Below are 23,557 nucleotides of genomic sequence, written 5' to 3'. Positions count from 1 at the left end.
CATGCCTGACGCGCCCGGGCCGGGCCGGGGCTGAGGGCGGCCGGCAGCGCGCTGCGGATGCCGCGGAGTTCCGCGGGCAGGAGGGAACCGTCCCAGGAACGAGAAGCCTCCTTCGGCCGCCGCTGCCCCTCTCCTCCCCCAGCCCGGCCCGAGCTCGGCGGCTACGGGGCGGGGAGCTCGGGCGGGGGCTGGGGCGCTCCGCTGCCCTGGCGGCCCCCCCTATGCTGCGCCCCGAGGATGGCCAAGAGACCGCGCAGGTGAGTGAGCAGCGCCGCCCGGCCCCGAGCGCTGCCAGGAGCCGTCCCCGCCTCCCCCCTCCCTCCCCGTTCCGGGTGCCGCCCCTCTCCCCGCGCCGCGCAGGTGCCCCCTGTCTGCCCACCCCCCCCGCACAGCCGGCCTGGGCGCTCCCCGGGCGGGTATCCCCTTCTGCTGGGGCTGAAAGCGTCCTCGGGTGCTTTCTCGCAGCCTGAAACCTTCCTGAGGGGGAGAGCTTTCCTAGGGGGCTTCAGCAGCGGTCCCAGATGGCTCTGATACGTTTGTTGTTTACTGATATGGAGATGGGTGTGTCTTGACTTTGAATTCAAACGTGGGTCTGGGAGAAGTACTTTATTGCTCCTGTCCTAAACAGAAAATCGTTTTCTGAAAAGCGATAAAGCTATGTAAGAGGAGAACGAGGACCGAGAAAGGAAGGGCTGCGCAGTGAGTAGCGCCGGTGTGTGTGTGACCTGGCGCACCTGGGGCTGCTGTGGTGCTCCTATGGAGCTGGTGGTGCTCTCAAAGTTGCAGATAATTTCTTTGGCGGATACTTGTCTTCTGAAAAGCTGCAGCTAAACCAAGAAAGTGATACTTTGGAGTACTTGTGTAAGGAGAAAAGGTGCGCTGAAGGCTTTGCTGGCAGAGGCTCAGGTCTGCAGGAGCCAGCTCAGGGAGTGTTTTTGTTGCTTGTAGCATGCGTTCTGTAACAAGATACCTTCGTCTGCACTCTTGCAAACTGTAGTTTCATCTTTACAAAGCTTCAGCTTGTACTCTCTGTCAAGAGTATGAAGGGCTTTGATGTCACAACAGAAAATAAAACTAGCTGTGGTAGCAGAGGAACCTCTGGTTAGAGATCTGTAGCTCCAGAAGAGCACTGTGGCAGTGAATGGTGATGATAAAGCCCAGACTAAACCGATGTAGTTCTGAGTTCCCATAAGGTGCTTTCAAGGTCGTTAATTCAAGCGTGGTGTGAAAAGAAACTATAATTGTTTTGCACGAAATGGAATTAAGTTTAATTTTGTTAAACTATGCTTGGTTCTTTGGTGTTTTTTTCTTTTATGCATTGGGAAGTATTTTTATTGTTTTCTCAACTCAGTTACCAAATAAAGGAAAACTCAAGGTAAGCAATGTTTAAAGACAGCCTGCACATTGCTCATGGAATGCTTCATTGTTCCAGTTCACTTATCTGATGGAACTTGGTGGCTGTGTTCCACCCATGCCATGTTTAAGTCCACTTTCACAGCTGCTGTGAGTTGTCAAGTGAACAATCTAACATCTGAAAAATCTTTTGTTCCCACTTGGAATCGGAGCAGTCCCAAACATCCCTCAGTGTCGATTTTATAATCCTGTATCCCGTTCAGCACAAGACTGATGACGCAGCAGTTCCTTGTGCTGAGCCAGGTGTAGGCGAGCTCACTGCCTGCAGAGTACACTGGCTCCAGAACTGCAAGTGTGAGGCTTCCAGCTGCCCCAGCTCTTTTTTTTTATTATTATATTCTAATTATTTTTAAATCTGCATGGCTTTTCACATAACCTGAGACTCTGTTCTCGAATGAGGTTGTTGTGCAGTGGTTGCGTAGAGAGGTGATGTTGACAGTGGGCTTAACTGCAAGGCCAAATCTTTGGTTATAAGTAGATTGTATGGTGTACTTAGTAGGAAATAGGATTATAATACCAAGATATGCTCCCGAATTTGGTCAGTAGCCTGTGGGGAAAAAGACAAAAAAAGAGAATGAGAGGAACGTCTTGTTGCCGGTGTTCCTAAACCCCAATTTCTTAAGTCCTAAGATAGTTAATGGAAAACTCTTACAATCATTTTTTTAAAGTAGATTTCCAGCTTTTTATTCAAGAGGTGTGAATAAGGATATTAACCTTTAGACAAGCTGACTCTCTTGTGTTTTATTATCTGTACAAAGTTTTAATAAAACTTGCCTCACAATGTTAAGTAGGGGAAATCCTCCTGAAGGATACAGCGTGGGGTGTGGAAATGCTCTGGTTTTGCAGGAGTTGGGCACGTTCTATCCTGTAGTAATGCTTTCAGGTAAGAAGTGCTCATCTTAAATGGCTGTGTGCTTGTGTTAGCTGCAGAGAAGGTATTCACTTCATGTGAAATAACTGATAGACACACTTGGCTGGGCTGTGTGGGTGAACTGTGTGTTTTAGAGAATAATTTAGAGCTCTGCTGTCAAATAGTTCCTAGGACACCAGCACAGGTTTGATTCATTTCTGAGAAAGGATTTATTTACCTTTGACTAGGGGGGGAAAAAATTCTAGATTGAGGAGCTAAATTTAGTTCTGAATATTAACTTGTGATATTGTTATCGATATAAAGTACAAAATGGGTGAAACTTAAAGTGCAGTGTGAAACTCACTATAATTAAGGCTGTGTATCTGGATGCGAGTCCCCTCTGTGTCTTTGCTGTAACTAACGCAGAGGAGCTGCCCTTCCTGCTGCTAGGCCTCGGTTTCCTCACTTGTTTAAATTTGTGCTGTCTAGTGTGAATCACTGACGTGTAAGTTTAAGTGTTGTTTCCATGAAGCGTTTCCCTACGCTTCGTGTTTGGAAGGCTTTGTTTATCAAGGCTGTGAAGTATGTATTTCTCCAGTAGATGGAGTACGACCTACATGGAGCCGCAAACATTACCTGGTTTCCCGCCCCTTTGACTCCCACCCTAGAGGCTCAGGGCATATACTGTATTGATTTCTTGCTGTGAAGCTTCTCTCTTCAAAGTTGTGATTTGTATCTAATGTCTGTAACACTGAGGCGATGCTCAAGGCGGGAGAATAATTAAAAACTCAGGCTGACACTGAATTCTTTGGCATCCTTGTTGTGTTTGTTGTAGGAATTATGGAGGTGAAATATGAATGTATCTTTACAGACTAGTGATCCTCTTCATTTTATGTTTTTTATTTTTAAATGAAGATTCACAAATATGTTACAAAAAGATGATCTTAACAGCTTTTGCTTTAAACTTTCATATTCCCTAAGAATGAATTATGTCTGCATCCTGGTATATGGCCTGGAAATTCAAACTAATTCTGTTCCTTTGACATAGTGAATGTGAAGTCACTGCTAGAGGCAGATGTTACGTTCACAAGAGCTTCATGTGTTATGTTAGGATACATAATGATTATGGAGAAAACTACAAGTAGTTAGAATAAATTATTCAGAGTTGTTTTAAACTCTGTTTTTAACTTCTTTACTCTCCTGTACTCAGCAGTGAAGAAGATGATGACTTTCAATATGCAGATCATGACTATGAAGTCTCACAGCAAAGAAATTTGAAGAAGATATGTAACAGGGTGAAATGGACACGTGATGAGGTAATTTTTTTCATTCATGTCATTCCTATTTGATATTGGTTGGATGTTGAAATATGAGCTATCCCACTACTAAAGAATAACATAATACTTACTGGCTGAGATTATGTCTTAACAGGATGAAAAGCTAAAGAAGCTGGTGGAACAAAATGGTACAGATGATTGGGCTTTCATTGCTAGTCATCTACAAGTAAGTTGAATTTTTGTTTCACTACAGTTCTCTTCTGATCTTTATTTACTTTGCTCATGTTTAGTTTGGAGTTAAGGTGAAAAAAAAAAACAGAAAAGCCTAGTGTATATGTTTTAAAGGATGCTTGTAATTTGGACTTGAATTCTAGCTCAGACATCAGGAAACATTGAGCTCAGATGGACTTGACTGAACTGAAATGACTTAAGGCATCAATTTAAAAAAATACATATTTTTTCATTTAAATCCACACTTGGTATTTGCTTTCATTATAGAATATATTCTAATTTTCCATGGGTTGTGTCCCTTGTGGTGATTGCATCTACAGTTCACTATTTGCTTCTGAAGCAGGTAGGAAAGAGGACTGCACTTCAATGATTGCTTTAAAGGAGCAGGACTGATTCCCTAACACTTTAGGAAATGGTATTTGTATGTTTCTGGTTTTTTTTCATTGCTGTTGTTACAGGGATATCAGCTTCCCTAAAAAATGTAAATCTTTCCACTCAATGATATTTTTAGTTGCTACTAATGGATCCTTAGCACACTTCTTGAAAGTTTACTATTAAATTTCTTAAATGTTCTGTTCTGGTGGTCAGCTGGAATGAGTATAGGAGCTGTCAATTCAACTGCTAAATGACTCCTCAGCAGTATGAGCTGCACTGGTTGAAAATGGTTGCAACAAAATGGATGGTTCTTTCTGTTCTGATTAAATGTTGTAAAAATACATAATGTAAAAACACAGAATTTATGAAGGCTGAAATCACTACCAAGAAGTGGCACAGAGTGTTAAAATGTTAGAAATCTAAAAATTAAAACCCAGTTTGTGGTTCCTATAATATTGAGTGGGATGATATGGTTGCATGAAGTTCCAGGGTAAATAGGTAACAGTAAACTTGAACTCTAGATACTGTAACATTTCTTTGTTCTCCTAGTATTTACACAATGTGCTTCTGCAGACTATGTTTCTCAGATGGCAAAGATCTTGAGCTTATAAATTTATAAATTTAGGGCTTACAAATTGAAGAAGAACATAAACGATTCACTATTTCTTATATGTACATTGTCCCCTACCAAAAAAAACCCCCACAAAATAAGCGAATGGCAAAAGAAAGAGATAATATCAAACACTGATACCATTTTTTTATACTGATCTACAGGTGTAGCATGGAGTTGCATTTATCTAACAATCTGATTTCATAAGAAGTCTTGCAGCTGAAAACAAATGCTTCTGGAGACAGAAAGCTGTAGTTCAGCTGTGTCCTAGTGAGGTTGAAAAAAAAGATTGCCCAGCTATCATAGGCAACGTACACAGAGGATCTGGCTGCCCTTAACAGAATTACTGAGATTGGGTCATCTGGTCTGATCCCCCTGCTTGAGCACAGTCAGCTGGGGCAGGTCCTGGGCAGCCAGCCCCAACTGATGTATCCAGTCGCGTCTCCATGGATAGAGACTCCACAGCCTCTCCAGGCAACCTGTTGCCCAGTTCAAATTACAAAGCCAAATAGCAGGGATTGGCACTATAGCACTTTGTTACTGACGCTCTTTTGCTAGGAAGATCAATTGTATCTTGAGTTACCAGTGTGTTTTTAGAACTCTACTTCATTTTTGGGCTGGGCACAAGTAAACCTTCCCCTCTATTCTGCTCAAAACAATGAAGAATGCTGAAGTGTGACTATCGAGGGGAAGAAAATGCAGCATGTGCTCGTTCTCCCTCAATTTATTGTGGCTAAAGCAGACCTGAAATGACTTTATTTCACCATATGTCTTGCTTCTCTACTCCAAATGTCGTGATTTCAGAAATTGAAGGTAAGAATACTACAAGGGCACAACTTCAAAATTTTTCTTCCACTGAAAATGGGAACAACTAGCATCTATTGAAAGCCTATCTTTACTGCTCACCTTTGCTGGCAAATGATGTGTTTATAATAATTAATTCCAGTGTGCTTTTAAACCCACAATGTCTATTTGTGATTAACTTGAAATTATTATGATAATTTTAGGTGTGCCTTTTGTAGTCTTGCAAACTGCCTCTTGTTTAACTGGTAGCATGGTAATGCCTTGAAATCAGTACTTGCTCTCCAGCAGGAAATGACTGTGTCCTAGTGTCATAAAAGACATGCTACTATATTGTACTGGATCAGGCTCTTATCTGTGTATTTCTAGGGATCTGGCCACCCCCCTGGTAATCCCAAATTTTCTTACAGGTGCTTTTTAGGAGGTGAAGTGAAAGCTTCTCTTTCATAACTGGGAACAATATTTCAAAAGATCCTTAGTGAAGCTACAGAAAAGCACCATCTGTCCTGATCAGAAAAAGCCATGTTGTTTAATTAGCGTGTTAGCTAAACTTGATATAAACCTCTTTTCCTTAATGCTGGAGTAAAGAACTGAGAATGCATACATTTAAGACTTAGAAAAATATTTTCTTGAAAGAAGAAGTATTTCCTTCATCAATAATCTATATAGGGAAAGAAATGTTAATGTCAAAAGCACGTAAGTTGCTTAAAGTTCAGAAAAGGTGTGGAGTAATGAGGTTGAAATTAACAAAGTTTTTCTTCAACGGATATTAAGTTCTTAGCTACCAAATAAGACCATTGTAATCAAGCTAGAACTTTGTGTAAAGTTGCTTTTTTGTTTTTGTTTTTTCTCCTGTAGAAGAGTCTTGCAAGCATACAGAAGAAATAATAAGGGAGAACTTTAAAACTTATTCAGGTTTTTATTTAATTTGAAATAAGCTAATAATTCTGGCTAACTAATGTTTATTGTCTTATGCCTTATTTAAAATTTAAACAGCTGCATTGGTCTTCTATTTCAGAATCGTTCCGATTTTCAGTGCCAGCATCGATGGCAGAAGGTACTAAACCCAGAACTGATTAAAGGTCCTTGGACTAAAGAAGAAGACCAGAGGGTAATGAGAACTGATACTGTACTTTTTTACTGTAATAAAATTAACATATGGCTGCTAAGAGTGTCTACCTCTTTCTTAGGCTTCAATCCTGCACATGATGTCTCGTGCATTGTGTGATAGTGAATTACAATACACTATGCTGTTTGTGAAGGGAAAAAAATGCAGCTGCTCTTAAGCAGATGGAGTGTCTGATCTACTCAAGTGTTTCATTTCCCTTTGCTCAGATTGTTAGCTGAACTCTAGCTCACTGTACAGAAGAGATCTCTTTATGGCATCAAAGATCTCATTTACATGTTCTGTTTCTCAAACCCAACAGACTTAAAAGGACTGGGGCTCAGGGAAATTATTTCGTGCTCTGCTATTAAAGAAGCTAATAATGGTGCACTGGATTCCTTTTCCACACTTCTGTTAATCTTCACTGCAGCTTCTTACCTGCAAAACCCGGACTGCCCTTAGAGAGATGCACTTTCAGCATTCGCATACTATATTTTGACTGCTTATTCCCGCTGTTCAAAACTAGTATTTGTCAAATTCTGAATATGACCTGCCTAATTCATTATTTAACAGTTTGCATCAGTCTTCTTAAGGAAAAGTTTCAAATATATGTTAAAACTGAACAACACAATCAAAAGACTGTAGAAACATGTTGGGAATGGAAATTGTTTCATGCTGATGCTTCTGGAAAAAAAAAAAGTTGAACCAGACATTGTCACAGCTTCCTTTTTCAACTTTCCCAATAACAGTTGATGCAATGGATGATAAGCGTTCTGTAGCTTCCAAACATCTACTTCCATCAGTATGTACTCGTATTCTAAACCCCGTGAATTTGGAGTTAATAAATAATTTTTAAAAAATTCTTGAAAATCCATGTCATTGTCTACTTCCTTAGGTCTTATGCCTTATCACATTGACTATTACAGTCCTTTTCTAAACTGTGAGTTTACCTGTATTCTCTCTTTTTTTTTTTTCTTTTGTTAGGAAAAGTTAGGATTTGGAATTATAACATAGTTCCATTTGTGTTCCAGGTTATTGAATTAGTTCAAAAGTATGGTCCAAAGCGCTGGTCTCTAATTGCAAAACACCTGAAAGGAAGAATAGGCAAGCAATGCAGAGAGAGATGGCATAACCATCTCAACCCTGAGGTAAAGAAGTCTTCATGGACAGAAGAAGAAGACAGAGTAATCTATGAAGCTCACAAGCGTTTGGGAAACCGATGGGCTGAAATAGCAAAGCTTCTTCCTGGAAGGTGCTTTTCAACTCTATTTACGTTAGCTATTGCAGTACGGAAAGCAGTCATTACGGAATTCTTTTCAGTGTGATTTGCTAGGCAGAGTTCATCTGCTGGAACTTGTTACATCTCTATCAATTGTGAAATCTGTATTATTTAAGATTTTTTGTATGGTTATGTATTCTTAAAAAGCCAGAAAATCAGAGAAGGGCCTCTAGCACCCTGCAAGTTCTTTCAAAATCCTCCTGACCACTTATACTACTTCTAATTTCAAAAAACCAAAAAATTTTTGCAGAGCTGAAGAGAGTACCTGCAGGTATCAGTGGAAGAAAGCCTTAACATCCTATGACTCAATATCAAAGTCTTTTTCCTTAGTTTTTGTGCGCTTCTTTTTAAACAGGACACGTTTAAAATTAAAAAAAATAAACTAAAAAAAAGTCTCTAACCTTCCTAAGTCCAGGCTTAGAAACTGCACACTGCAAAGCTTGTTGATCACTCTATAGTCTCAAAGTTAAGAATGAATTGTATTGATTGCTCTCATCTTTCAAGTGTGATTGCTAACTTACATGCTTGTATAAAAAAAAAAATCAGTGTATAAAAAAGTTTAATGAAATAAAATTTTAGCCTTGTACTGTTAGTAATTCAGTGTTAAGCTTCCCTCTCCAAATGTACCATGTGCATTCAGGAAGTGGCTTTCTAGCTGTGCATAGGGAACGTCAGCACCTGTTATGTTGGGAGAATGAGTCCTTCGTAATATGTGTTTAGAAGTTTTGACTCTGATTAAGCACTGAAATCACAAATTTCAGGGAATCATTTGGAGGAATGGGAATGCATTGAATCTGAATAGAATTCCAGGGAGGGAAGGTGAGTTTATAAGGACTGAGGTGTTCTGAATTAAGTAACATCCACCGAAAGCAAATCCAAGAGGAGACTCATAGCTATAGATAGGTAGAGCTGGGAGACGGGTGAAGAGACTAAAGCTAGTGCAATGAAAAGGAGGAATACTTCTTGGAGCTGACCTCAAGTGAATGCTGGGACTTAAAGCCAGTTTTATTTATGCATACCTCTTTAATGCTAGTAGTAATGGTACTAGTATTTCAGACTAATGCATTCATCCCCAATGTTTGACTAGTAAGAAGTGATTTCACCATGCTTGTCAAGCTGCGGGCCTTTCCTTTCCATGGGAATGGCAGTAGGTATTGGTCTTTTGCCATTCCTGCTTTCCCTGTACAGGGTGGCACCATGAGACACTGGTACATTCTTCAACAAAGCTGTGCACACAGATTTAGAGGTGTGAATGCATGCTGTCATTTTAAAATAGATGAGTTTGAATGATAAGAGCATTGTGGGTAGTATCACACTGCTGGACAGCAGGCTAAGTGTCTTAGCTTGAAGTTCTGCAAATTTAGTAGCAGAGGGTAGATGTTCTAGTGACAGAAGTTAGTCCAAATATCCAAGAAAAAAAGGTTCTCACCTATGATAATTGACAGAAACAGAACCTTCTCTTTTGCTACTTGTGACATCCTGCAGCCTTGAAATTAAGTAGAAGGAAGTTTTGGAAAGAGCAGCTTTCTAGCAATTCTTTGGAAAATACCTAAAACACTGGTAATAGGACTTTCAATCAAAGTTACTAGATTTTGTTACTGAATTTGTGGCCTTGTATTAACCTACGTGCACAGACCCTGCGAAAAATGCTGTATTTTAAGTGTTCTGAGATAAGGAAACCAGTTATTTTTGTACGCTTTCATTTTAGGACTGATAATTCAATTAAAAATCACTGGAATTCAACCATGCGAAGAAAGGTGGAACAAGAAGGATATTTACAAGATGGTACAAAGTCTAGTTCAGAAAGAACTGGTTCATCCAAAATTCAGCAAAAACCTTGTGTGACTATGGAACACTTGCATACTCAGAATCAATTTTACATCCCTGTTCAGACACATGTAAGTGCTAAATTCAGAATAATTGGTGTTTCCCAGTTTCAAATCATATATTGTGTTTGGAACTAGAAACTCATCTGTGAGAGTGAAGTTCTATTAAATATTTTTGTAGTGTTATGGTAAGTTAGGATTGATAAACTATAGTAAATATTTTATGTACGATAAAATAGAATTTTATAGACTACTTTTGTAAGGGTATTTAAAATGATTTGTGTCTTTTAGATTCCAGTGTACCAGTATGCCTCACCAGAAGGCAGCTGTATAGAACACGCTTCTGCATCTGCCAACTTAGTTCAGGTAAACTGTTAGTGGGTATTGTAAATGAGGAGAGGGTACTATGTGTTATACTGTAAAATGAGGAGTAAACGTGTGACTTCAAACTGTGTCTTAAGTCTTTATAATTCATCTAAATTTATGTATGTTACTCTGTAAGTAGATCTTCTGACTTGATTGGTAGTCCTAGGTAGGAAGAGAGGAGCTGTCTTTATAGATACCAGTTCTGAAAGTGAGCTTGTTTGCTTTAGTCTCTTTTCTCTCCTTGGGAGAGCTTCATAAGGTGACAATGAAGGGCATAAAAAGTTAGTTCTGTATGTAGTATGTCAACACAACAGTTGTGCTCATTTCTGATAAAAGTATGGCTTAAATCTTAGTTATTAGCTAAATACTTAGGTTAAAATTATAACCTGTTAGTATTACTGGCTCCTGTGAGATTTAAAGACAGGATCTGTCAATCAGTTGAAGGTGCTGTTTTGCAGCATTCTAAATACCTAAGTATTGAGAAACTGTCCAGTTCAAAAACAAACAAACAAACAAAAAAAACCAACCAATGACCAATGTATCTTTTTGCTCTTTATTATACTGGTTTACTTCAAATGTGTTTGAAATTGCTCATGTATTGCAGACTAGATGGGTTGGACTAGATAATCTCCAGAGGTCCCTTCCAACCCCTCTGATTCTGTGACCTGGGCTTATAATGTAACTTCCTGGAAGAATTTTTTGTGAATTTGACACAGAATTTGTGCTAGGTGTGTTAAAGTCATTCTGCAGAACTCTGTACCTAATCTTAAGTTCCCTTGTGCAGCTAATTTCCTTCATACTGAATTTTCTTTGCTGATCTCTGTATAAGAATACAATCATAACAAAGCTTCATGTAGCCTCTGATGCTGGATTGTGCTATAAAGAAATGTTTAAGATATTTTCTGCTCCTCTAAGTCCTCCCTAAACTAGGAAGTATAACCAGTTTTGAAACTCATGGTGTATATTCTCACTGCCTATTTCTAGCAATGTTAGAAAGTTTAAAGTTTTTTTTTAAACAAACAAGCAAAAAGCTCCACCATATTTTCATTTCTGATAGTTTCTGATTGCCTAGATGCTCTGTCAGCAAATGTTGATTTGAAATGCTTTCTTACACAGCAAGGAAAAACAAATTATTCAAAATTGTAGGAAATGCATGAAAACACAAACACATCTACAAAGATGCCAGTATTGTTGCCTCTGTGAAAGACGGAACTGAGTGAGTTTTAGTTTAAAAGTGCTATACTTAGCATTTATAGATTATTTTAGAAACCGTATTAGAATAGTAACCTGTAAACTATAACATCAGATCCTTCTCCTGTTAATTGCTGGACTTGTTTTGCTTGCTCATGAGTACTGCGTTACCAAATACGATTCAGCTGGAACAGCTTTGTTCCAGCAGATTGCTGGTAAAAATGCAGCTGAAGTGTAACGTGGATTCCTTGCTGTGGAGGGGTGGTAGAAGTGGAAAATAGTAATGGCTTCTTTCTTAAATTTTTCAGCAATCGTTTATTGATGATGATCCTGACAAAGAGAAGAAAATAAAGGAACTTGAATTGCTGCTCATGTCAACAGAGAATGAAATCAGAAGAAAACGACTATCATCTGTAAGGACTGTACATTTGAATAAATATTTTAATATACTTTACTGAGATTAATCTTCAGAAATTTAGTTGTGAATGTTTGGATTTGTATTTTTTATCTGACCTTTTAAAATGGAAGCTGTCGATCAGTTGTAAAACAAAGTATAGTGAATTGAGGCAAAATACCGTTTTCTAAACTAAAAGCAGCGGAAATATGAGCTGCAATTTGACAGCCGTTCCTAATTTAAGAGCTGTGATTTTAATCCTTTTCAAAAGTTAGCACATGCTTGTTCATACCACTGCAATTCAGTTCTGTAGATCAGCAATGTCAATCAACTGTTCAACGGAGAAAAGTGAAAGATGCATTGGATTTGACCTACTTAATTTCAAAAGGTTGTCTCTAGTCCTGTGTATTATATTTCTGCCAAACTTTTGTGTGTGTTTGCAGTACTTAATATCCACATTTAGCCATGTCAAGCAGTATATAAATTTGCACTGTACAAAACTTTCATGAACTTGAATGTGGGAAGCTTGCAGGTGAAAGATGTTTCCTCAAGGACAAAGGGCTGGGAGCAACGTCAGATACCTAAAAAACCCAACCTTACCGATCACTAATTTAGATAACAGGTGAACCTCTGGTTTTAAGTGGTAGAGCTATTCTTGGCATTCTCTTGAAACAGTGCAATGTTCTGCTTATACAGTAGAATCAACTTTTCTTCTAGATTTTAGTCCAAATTAAAATCTGCTTCTTGAGCACTAAGCAGTGTAACCATTTAGAAGGTAAGCAAACTGTTAGTGTAGAATCCTCATTAAAAATCTCTGATCATACTGGAAGCATTTAATAGTCTAGAGTTTCTCAACTTAAAAAGTATCTTGTTCTGTAGTAAAGATGACTTGATATTAAGCTGATGTTCAGGAACACAGGAAACTTGCATCACCGATGGCTTCCAATACAACTCTTAATTATCAATGTATAAGAGTTGAGATTAATGTATGAATGAGGGTTGAGATAAAAATCTGACAAGATTTGGGAATGTTTAGTATGTTAATACAGGGAGAATACTAACTGCATTAACGTGAACAGATAATTAGTTTTTGAAAAAGTAAAATTAATTATGTTTAGTCCTTCCACATTCAGCTTTTTTTCTCCCTCGCTTAACAATCGACTTAGTTCAACTTCTAAGCTGAATAAACTCAAAATATTTTTTCAAACCTTTTAGCAAGCTGGAAGCTTACCTAGCTGGTCTGGAAGTTTTGTTATGGAAGACTGTGTGCCTAATACACTAAATAGCCTTGGGGAACAAACAAGCGAGTTCTACAGCATGGATGAGACCCAGGGCACGTCCGTTCAGCAGAATTCACCCACTAAGTATTTGACAGTGGAAGCAAATGCAGTGTTATCATCTCTACAAACCATTCCCGAATTTGCAGAGACACTAGAGCTCATTGAATCAGTAAGTCTGTATTCGTGCTATAAAAAGGAAAACCAAAAAGTTTATTTCGAAATGTCAGACCTTAATTAGTATAAAATATTTTTGAAATTGCCTTATACCGTACTTATCTGTAGTTTCGCTCATACTGAGTGATTTGTTTTATTGCTTGTTTAAAAAGTTTTGTGTTTTAGTATCGTGTGTAAGGTACAGGGAGTGTAACTTTTCATTACCTAAATTGTGAGGGAAGAGAGTTGTAAGATTGGCTTAGTCGTTGTGAAATAATCTTAGATAAACCTGCTGGCATTTGAGTGTTTTGCATCTTGCCTCATAGGATCCTGTAGCTTGGAGTGATGTCACCAGTTTTGACCTTTCAGAGGCTGTTGCATCTCCTGTCAAGCCAGCTCCGTTAAAACTAATGCGGATTCAACACAATGAACGGGCTGCAGAGTGCCAGTTTAATGTCAGTGTCATGCTCGATGGCAAAAAGCACAGTAGCATCAGTGGCGAGGAAGAAGCGGTTTTTCCAACTACTCCAAATTTAACTAAACATAGCACTCCGCCTGCTATCCTAAGAAAGAAGAAGAGATTGCGTGTCGGGCAATCGCCAGTTAATGAACTGAATGATGGCTTGTGTAACGATGCCATCAATGTTGCACTAAAGCACACACCAGTGAAAACACTACCATTTTCTCCATCACAGGTGAGTTTATTTTTAAATATGGCTAAGCTAGGAAGACTGCAGTGCCCGGGTTATAAATGACAAGTACTTTCTTCCCTAGTAGTCCATCGCCGCCTGAACAAATAGGTCCAAAGACTCTTACAACATGTGTTTCGGGGTAGATCTATCAAATACATTTTAAAATCACAGATTTCCTTTGTTTTGAAGACTATTTTAGTGGGGGACTTGCAGCTCAGATCACCCTTGCTCATGCAAGCAATTGTAGATAAAGGCCTATTGTCTCTGGTATAAACAAGCAGTGGGGATTTTAGGAAGTTTCAGTGATAAATATAGCAAATGTCTTGGAGTATAAATGAAAACCAGTTTATTGGGTCTATTCTGATAGACGTACAGATTTTCGGTGCTTGATACAGTGATCCTTTTGTCCTTTGTTTGCTTAGTTTTTCAACACTTGCTCTGGAAATGAACAATTTAACCTTGAAAATCCTGCATTTACATCAACGCCAATCTGTGGGCAGAAAGTTCTTATTACAACTCCTCTGCACAAGGAAACGACACCAAAAGATCAAAAGGAAAATGCGGGGTAGGGTTATTACTTTAAGCATCTGTTGGTGTTGCTTAAATAAAAGCAAGTTTTTTCTAAACGATGAGAAATTATTCTACCAATATACATGCTATGAATGAGTTTTAGAAACTGCAACACTTAAATATTTGTATGCTGACATAAATTGTCTTTCTGTTTAACTTAACAGTGACTTTTTTTCCTTTTTTAAAATGCAAAACAAAATTAATTTGAAATATTTATATAGCTAGGATAATATTATTGTGATTGTAATACTTAATGATTAACGATGGTGGTATCTGTTGTGTGAATGAAGGTATTTAAAAATGTTTGACTTGTAGATTCAGTTTATGAAATTACTGTTGATAAAGTAAAATATTTAAACATGTGTAAACAGCTTTCTATGTTTAACAGTTTTCAGACTCCCACAATTAGAAGATCTCTGTTGGGTTCAACACCAAGGACGCCAACTCCTTTTAAAAATGCTTTGGCTGCTCAGGAAAAAAAGTATGGCCCTCTCAAACTTACGGTATGTGACACCATTTATTTTCTTCTTATTTAAGTTATAAATACTCCTGTATTTTTTAAATGTTGTAAGCCCTAGCGTGATCTCAATAAGCATTTTCCACCAATGCTAATGTTTCAGTGAATTTCAGCATTACCCTACAGAATTGCTAGACTGTAGATAAAACATTTCAGATTTTTTATGTTGGACAGACTGTAGATCTTCAGTGTGGTGTGGAGGCGTTGCCTTTTTGAATGGTGTTCAGTACCTGCAAATCTTTTAGGAATACTGACAAAGACTAAAATGTTGCTTCTACATTTGTCAGTTAATTTAAAATGGTGTAGCCTTGTTAACATTGTGCCTCCTACTATGTGGTAACATCAGTGTCTGAGAATTTAGTTTTAATACTTTAGCATTCTGGTTTTCAAAAAGAAGAATCATAAGCGAGACAGTGAATGGATGTGGGTTCTCCAGTCGGACAGCCTACTAAGAGCAATCTGATGCAGATGAATGTGAACGACTTCTTTATTTTAAGCAATATTCACATTTAACTTGAAAAAATGCAATATCTATCTTTGGATCCTCTAGACCATGTAAGAGCTAAGCTGTTTTCTGGTTTTAGTTCTTCAACACTGTTAGGGTTGAAACTTGATGTTTACCACGGCATGCTAGTATTCTGAGCTCTTTTGGATGGGAAGATGCTTAGAAGTGTTCTACCCTTCTTAGGGGTTTACTTGAGTGAAGCCTAGAATTTTCTTCCTCCTGAAAACAAAACCTTAATTTAGCTATTCATGACTCCTTTGATTCTTCTGGCTGTGACGGAAGACTCTTTTTTTTGGTTGACTACAAGTAATGTTACTTTTTTTTTTTTTTTCAATTAATCCAATTTTTGCTTCCTTCTTAACCTAGCTTAGGTATGTTAATGCATAATAACTTTTGGAATTCAGTAGACATATGCTTTTCAAGTTCTGAAAAAATTCCAGCCAATGTATATTGACTACTTTTTTGCAAACACAGAAGGCAGCTCAGACTTTGCCACAGGGCTTGGCACCATCTGTGTTACCCTATAGATTCACAGTCTCTCACTATGCAAATGGAGCGGTTTGGCATTACTGTTTCTGTCCACTGTTAACCTCCTGTTCAAAATCAAATTTTGAAGGCTTAAGGGAATTCTTCTCCTGTTGGTACACAAAGGAGCCATCTGTATGGCTTCTGTGAAATTCTGTACTGTACTTAGAACTATCAATGTCTTATTCAAAGATTTGTGTTAAGATTCATATAAATTCCTTTCCTAACACGAGTCACACTTTAATAGTACAGTTTTTAGTATGTTTGTGTGTGTACATGTGTGCATATACATGTGTTTGTATGTGCTTAGTATACATAAGGAATTTGTATCTCTTTTGTCTGTGAATAGCTATTGCTAAAAATGTGAATAAATAGTTTGCATGTCTTCTTCAATGCTAACTAATTGAGTGGGTTTTTCTGTTTTTGTTTTTTTTTGAGACACTGGGTGAATGTATGTGTTTTATCTGGATAGAAATAACATGGAGTAACATGCATAGCCTTGAAATGTCGATCCTTAGTAACAACAATAGCTTAAATCCTTCATCTGTTATGTTTTGCAAGATATCTTTTTTGGCAGAAGTAAAATGTAGTAAAAACTAGCAGCTGATAGACTTCCTGTATTTTCTCCTCTAATTTTTAATTAACTTAGTCACAACCACTTGCCTTCTTGGAGGAAGACATTAGGGAAGTTTTGAAAGAGGAAACTGGAACAGATATATTTCTCAAGGAGGAAGATGACTCTGTGTATAAAAGCTGCAAGCAGGAGGTAACTTCATAATAATAATTTCAGCTAGGTAATAATGGCTTTTAAATAATATTTTACAATCTTTCTCTGCAAAACGTTTATTGCAGCACAATTCTTCTAAAAAAGTCAGAAAATCACTGGTCCTGGATGCATGGGAAAAAGAAGAGCTTGGTGCCCAGCTCTTCACAGAAGACAGCGGTTTGGATGTACAGGTGGGTATTAATATTAATGCAATATTAATGTAGAATCGAATGGCTCTCACTTTATCAGCTAAAAGAGTTTGGTTTGAGGTTAGATTTATAGATCTGTGACTGAGAATCACTTTCAGTTTGAAATATTACTTCAAGTACTTAAGCAGTACTTGAACATTGGACTTCTATTGGTAAATTCTTCCTTTCAGGCCTTCAGGACACAGAAGCAAAATTTTGACTAGTGGAGTGGTGTGGATGCTTAGCAGTGTTTTGTAGCAAAGCTGCTTTCCATGCTGGTTAACTGTAAACTTTAGCACATATGGCACACTGAAGCTCTCTGTAAACCAAGTAGATGACATTTACTGTATTTTGCATGCTAGACATTCTGGTAGACGTGATATGAGAATACCTACTTGCATACTAGGCAGCACGTTTTTCCTTTTCCCATTTCAAAGTTGGTGACATTCCTCTTCTTGAAACAATTTGAATATCTCTTGGACTATCTTGGTCCTGCATTCCTTTAAAAAGTAGCCTAATGTTATTCCAACTGAATGACTAAATAAATTCATCTTTAGTCTTGTTGTTTGTGGGGGGAAAAATGTATTCTAAATATTAAAATAATGCACACAGGTGTTTAATTCGGAGAGTGAATGTCTACAAATCTTGATCAGGTGTTAAGCCATGTCTAAGTACCTAAAAAGACCACGTGCTTAAGTCATAGCCCATCCTGATTATTGTAGCTGGTTTTCTAAACTCCGTTTTAAATGCCTCAGAAGCCACCACAAGCCTTGGTGTCTATTAGGTCATAGCTGCTCTGCCACCTAGTGGCAATTCCCTGCTTCCCCAAAAACATCTCTGTCGTCTTGTGAGTATTGCTCATAGCCGCAGCTGCCAAAAACAGAAACAAAATACTCAGTGTTCTTTTAGTAATGTCTTGTTATGGCATGCTGTACTGTCCATCACTTATGCTCAGGTTATTAAGCTAAAAATGAGGTGCGCCACGACGTATTGCTGTATTAGAGGCAGTGGACTGGGAGGAATCGCTTTTCTTCCTTTCCAGTGACTGACAGGTGCTGGTGCAATAGGAGCGCTCTCCTAGGAGCAGAGATGCTGGTGACATCTGATTTAAAAATGTCTTAAGTGGACATTGTGCCTCCATGGGGAGGTCAGTTAGGAGTAAGTTCCAAGGCAGAATAAATATACAGAGGTAGTTTAACACATTTTAATGGGGTGTTTTTGTAAGTGAACAAATACTTCTGCCACAGTTGTCCTCGTCTAATTTTTTTTCTCTAAAACTGCCATATACCTTTCTTCTGCTTTACTGTAGTAAAGCTGGGGTTTTTTCTTCATTTCCAAAGATTCTATTAGCATATAGAACTCATCTATGCAGTGGTCAATCCAGTGCTTATTTCAGTAATTAAAGCAGTTCTTCCCTTGATACTAATATGGCCTTTTTTTTTTTTTTTTTACTCTAATCTCCCTGTCCTTACTTTCACAAGCGTTGTACTAGAACTGAATTACAAGCTTTTTTCTATAACATTGTTCTGTAGTTACCACTTGATAAAGTCTCGCTCTTAACAAAATGTCATCAGCTGTAGCATGGCTTCATGTGGGATAGAGAAAACTGTCTACTCAGTAACGCTGAAATCATGCTAGGTGCTAATCATTGGAATTGACTACGAATCATAGTATCAGCCAAGTCAGTTCACTTACGTAGTGTTCATCATTTTATCTTTCAGCTTTTTTCTTAGGGTCTATCTGATGGTATGTGCTTTGTTTACATTTTGACTTCTCTGATCACAGCAGTTGACTATTATTTTTATGAAATACTAATTAATTATTATGCGTGTTCCCTATCCATTTTTTTTATTTATAGTCAGAAAATGCATATACTACGTCTTTATTAATGATACCATTGTTGGAAATACACGACAACAGATGTAACTTGACATCAGAAAACCAAGATACAAATTCATCAAACAAAGCAAATGCAGTAATTAAGAAGAAACTGAATGCATGTTCTTCAAAAAATGTTAAACTGGAGAAATCTCTTCAGGTCTGGTTTCAAAGTGTTCTTTTAGTTTGGTTAGCAGGTTAATCATTAAACAATTTCTTTTTTCTTTTTTTTTTTTTGTTTCTGTCTTTTTCTAATGTCTGTCTGGAATTGCTCTACTGAGCTTTCAAATTTTGGTCAGCGTTTCTATTATCCTTATTTTTCATAAATCGGTCGTCTGTCCACAAAGTGTTTATTCATACCTAAGTTACTTAAATACAACCCAGATGTTTAAAGTGAGTGTCTTCTAAGATTTAAATGTGTGTGCAGTGTAAAACCAGGATAGCAGAGACTTAAAAGATAGATTTGAAGAAGTCAAGCTTAGAAGTTCTTCTTAGAAGACTTCTTCTTAGAAGAAGTCAAGCACTAAGAAAGCTTGCAGCACTGACTTGTTGCAAACTAAATCTCCATAGCACCTAAGTTTCTCAGATTTGTCCAGTGTTCACTTCATAATAACTCCAGTGGGATTTGTTAAGCAGAATTAATCCATGGGTTCTGTTTCATATTTGTTACTGCAATGTGCCTGTTCTTGCACAACCTTGTATTCTCCACACTATTAAAACTGTTAATTAGCTCAGATAGTGGAACCTAGTCTGAGTGTGTGTGTGTGTGTGTTTTGACCACAAGGTTTAGAGATTCTCTTTGACCTGATTTGGCACCTATAGTTTTGTCCCATAGAAGTTAATGTATAGTTTTTCTGTCTTCTCAGAATATCTACTTACCTGAATAAATTCTAAAAGTTAAAAAAATAGGAAGACGGGGCACTTGGAGCCTTATCTTCCATTTTTCACTTAATCATTATAACAACGTTGTGTTTTAAAGTACAAAGACAACAATATTATTTTCTGACCCTTCTCAATGATAAGAAAGAATAAACCTCACATAATTGTGCTATTCCAAAAAAGAATTATTAAATGCTGTGAATGGTATGAAGGGTCAACGCATCCGTCTGGCTGAGAACTATGCACTTCAGAATGCTTGAAAAGGGACTTAGTCATACTGTACTCACCAATATTCTCATTGAACCATCTTTCTCTTTTCCTTCCTTCCCCAGAGAAATTCAGTTTATTAGTTCTTCTAATCACAGGACCCTTCCATGAATCAATCATGCTAAATTAATAGAGAATTTCAAATGGCTGTTTTTTTTTCTGTGATTTTAGATGAGTTTTTCTCCCTCCTGCACAAATGAGAATCTCGTATTCTTCCTTATGCTACAGTCTGCTAGTGTCAGTTCTGATTTTGAGCTACTACAAATCAGTTTGAGAACCAGTGACTCATGTAAATGTGCAGGATTTACTTCATGGAGTAAGCAGGACTAGAGGCTCTTCCATTCAGTATTTTTGTTTCTAATGCCTTTACCATTTCTGTGATACCTCCTAGATGTCTGGCTGTTCTTGCACAGCTGTCAGTTTGGTTCAATTAAGTACTTTACAGTATTATTTTCAGCTGCCAAATTCTTTTGCCCTCCTTGATGTCACCCAGACAGCTGTCAATAATGCTTTTTGCTTCTTGTTGAGCTTAGCATATTTAAAGGAGAAGATATCAAAAAAGACAACTTAATTAACTACCTTTTTATGCTTCAGTTGCTGAACAAATCTGTTTTTAAGAGCATTTTTCTGGTATGTTATAGCTTGAAAATGTAACACAGATGCACTGCTGCTGAGGTGGATTTATGGGAGGATGAAGGAGCTTAGTTACAGGTTTTAGGTATTGTCTTGCAGAACAGAATCCTTCCCAGTAAACTATGGTATTGCTAGAATTTCAAAATATATTACTACTCTAGAAGGCTACATGGGATTTGCTTAATTCTAAAGAAGAAATGTTTTTGTTAAAATAAAAGTCTTTTAAACTGAATTTTGTTTTATGCAGCCAAATTATGAATGGGAAGCTGTTGTTTACGGAAAAACAGAAGACCAGCTTATCATGACTGAACAAGCAAGAAGATATCTGAATGCATACACAGCTACCAACAACACTTCAAGGGCTCTGATACTGTGATGGTCACTGCAACTGACAACCATCTCTTTCTATTGAAATGGACTCGGTGTTGAAGGGGATGCCAGCACAATACTTGTGAATTAAGTCTTTACTTTGAGACAGTCTGCTAAGGAAAACCTTCAGGCTACCTAAAGCTTCCTTTCTTCTCTTGACTGACAAAGAATGGGCACGAAACTCTTGTATTCTCTACGAAGAGATAGTCCAAACAGTTCTGCAATGCATTTCTTAAATAGTAAAAAAGTAACACCCTTAAATACTATAAAGAACAGCAAAGAGCATTGCAGTACATACTGAACATACAGTTTTTAGGTCTATTTTTCATATTTATTTTTTCAACTTGCATTGCTTTTTTCTGCTAGTGTATAGAGTAGGTTCATAGATCGTTAATGGTTTCTAAATGAGCAACATACATGACTGAATGTGCTTTTGCTTATGTAGCATTTTCCTAGTATGTAAAGAAACACAATGGAGAGGTGTATAAAGGAAGGATAGAAAGTTGCACTACTAATTTTTTGGTATGCTGCAAAACAGTGAAATTAACTACAGTGTTAAATATATTTATTTGCAAAAGGTACTAGAAGTAGGCAGAGAGGGGTGAATTAGGTTTTAGTGCAAAGCATCAGTATTTTCTTCATAAATCTCAAAATGAGATGATTGTTGAATGTATTGTACAGTGTGTAGTAACAGGGAAAAAACTGTAAATTGGAAAGGAGTCTTTTTATAATTTATTTTCATTTTAAAGCTTAAATGTAGATATTTATACGTATGCAGGTTGTCTAGAAGCCAACGTTGTTTCCTGTTAAAACAGCTGAAACGAAAAAAGGACAAGTTTAAACCTTTAACCTTAAAGTATGGTATAGCAGAAGAATTACAGAGCTGAAATGTACAAATCTATACTGTATGTTACATCTACATAAAGATTGCACTATACCCCTTAAATCATGTTGGTCTGCAAAATAGTTACAAGGTATACCTGCAGTAGACATCAACTCTTCCCATACCTTGTTTTAATATATTTAGAAAAGAAGGCTAGGGTCCTGTATGTGACCCGGAAGTACTTTGTCCTGCATAGGAACTAAAAACTAATGCATTTTATACCTTATTATTATTATTATTATTTTAAAGAAACTTGGCACCTTGGATCTCAAAACAGTTGTATCTGCACTTAAGTTTGACCATTATATTCTTACTAAATGTTTGAAGAGCAAAGAACCTTCTTTTATTTATGAAAATCTTGGTCCTTATTTAAAGGTATACAGGTCACAACAGTTGCTTTAGTTGCCTATTTTAGGTATTTGCACTTATTTTGTCTTTTTCTTTTTGAAGGAATGTTTTCATTTGGTTTTGTTGTAGAAATGTGTATGTAGTTAATTTCTAGCAAATGGCAATGGTGTGTTATCAACAAATACTGACAGGTAAAAGGAATTGTACACTGTAGTTTTAGCTATTTATAATTCAAACACTCTTCCTCTCCACTCCCGGGTGTGCTGCTACAGATGGTGGCAGAATCGGCTTGCTGCTATGAGAGATGGAAAGAGCGAGCATCATATGCACTGTACGTAAAATTGCAAAAATGGTGTCAGGTTCTCTAGTTAACTTTATGAGATCAACCAGTACTATGCAGGGTGTGGAAAGTATTCCTATCATTTTAATATCGAAGATGGTAGAGAATAGTGGTGGAGAATTTTAACACGTGATGAGTTGACACAAAGAAAGCAATTGGTTATTTAACTTTTTTAAACATCTCAGAGCTTATACAATCCTTATTTTTAAGAGTTTTTAAATTTTATTTTAAATATTAAATATTCACCTGGCTATGATAGTGGTAGGCATAAACATTTTTAGCAGTTTTTAATTCAGACCAAATTTTTAACGAGGAGGAGGGAAGGGCGTCCTATAACTAATGGGATCAGAAAAGATCCATTGTGCCAAGATTACTCCTCACCAGTGAGAACCAAGAGGAGGCAACTGGAATTCTTGGCAGTACTAATTGAAGATTAGTACTGAAGCATCTTCAGTTAGTACTAATTGAAGATTTAGGTGTACGTTACCACAGTGGATTTAACAAAAACATTTTATGCTGGAGACCGCATTTAATTTGCCAAGGATTAAATAACATCTTGAGAGAGAATGAATATCCAGAATGTGGTTGATATATTTCAGTAGAAGTGGCATCATAAAAGCTCCCTATTCTGAATTTAAGCATAGATTTATTATAAGTAGTATTAATTTGGTTTGGTATTGGTTGGATCATCTAGTTAACTCCTATTTTGTTTCTTTAGCAAGAAGGTTTTAATCTTTGATGTCAGGCATCTTTTATTACTTTTTGAATGTTGTGTGCATTTGCATTTCTTTCAGTTTATAAGTAGACCACATACAGCAGCCAAACTTGCATGAAAAGTAAATACATATTACTCCTTTTTTTTTTTGTTCTAAGGTTTGACATAATGTACAACAAACACCTTGTTTATCTTAGTTTTTGTTGTACTACAAACTTTTATGTAAGAGAATCTCACATACAAGACAGACCATATTAATGTCAGAAATAAAGCATCTACGTACCAGGTTACTGTATGTCCTTTTTGTCTGAGAACTTAAACACTTAGTGCT

The 23,557-nt window shown here is 37.3% G+C and overlaps 1 protein-coding gene across 2 annotated transcripts; it reads left to right on the top strand.

Annotated features, from left to right (window-relative positions):
- Positions 7-23,516, top strand: MYBL1 (MYB proto-oncogene like 1). Of its 2 annotated transcripts, none has more exons than XM_021387802.1 (16): positions 7-257; positions 3,477-3,579; positions 3,695-3,766; positions 6,576-6,668; positions 7,694-7,914; positions 9,650-9,839; positions 10,059-10,133; positions 11,633-11,737; positions 12,934-13,167; positions 13,478-13,846; positions 14,266-14,408; positions 14,802-14,916; positions 16,610-16,726; positions 16,813-16,917; positions 18,773-18,952; positions 20,819-23,516. In XM_021387802.1, the coding sequence occupies exons 1-16, from the start codon at positions 58-60 to the stop codon at positions 20,945-20,947; spliced, it is 2,451 nt and encodes an 816-aa protein (XP_021243477.1). In that variant the 5' UTR covers positions 7-57; the 3' UTR covers positions 20,948-23,516. The 2 variants fall into 2 exon arrangements, with proteins under 2 accessions (XP_021243477.1, XP_021243476.1); XM_021387801.1 differs by having other exon boundaries at positions 3,474-3,579.

The sequence above is a fragment of the Numida meleagris genome, chromosome 2, assembly GCF_002078875.1.
Source record: "Numida meleagris isolate 19003 breed g44 Domestic line chromosome 2, NumMel1.0, whole genome shotgun sequence".
Lineage (NCBI taxonomy): Eukaryota > Metazoa > Chordata > Aves > Galliformes > Numididae > Numida > Numida meleagris.
The sequence above is the reverse complement of the archived record's forward strand: the minus strand, read 5'-3'. Positions and strand labels throughout refer to the sequence as shown.

Bases quoted from the DNA above. Each gene is read 5' to 3' on its own strand.
- MYBL1 (XM_021387801.1), top strand. From the start codon at position 58: ATGCCGCGGAGTTCCGCGGGCAGGAGGGAACCGTCCCAGGAACGAGAA. The intron at 7,915-9,649 runs GTGCTTTTCAAC...CTTTCATTTTAG, and splicing joins GCAAAGCTTCTTCCTGGAAG to GACTGATAATTCAATTAAAA. The intron at 10,134-11,632 runs GTAAACTGTTAG...TAAATTTTTCAG, and splicing joins CATCTGCCAACTTAGTTCAG to CAATCGTTTATTGATGATGA.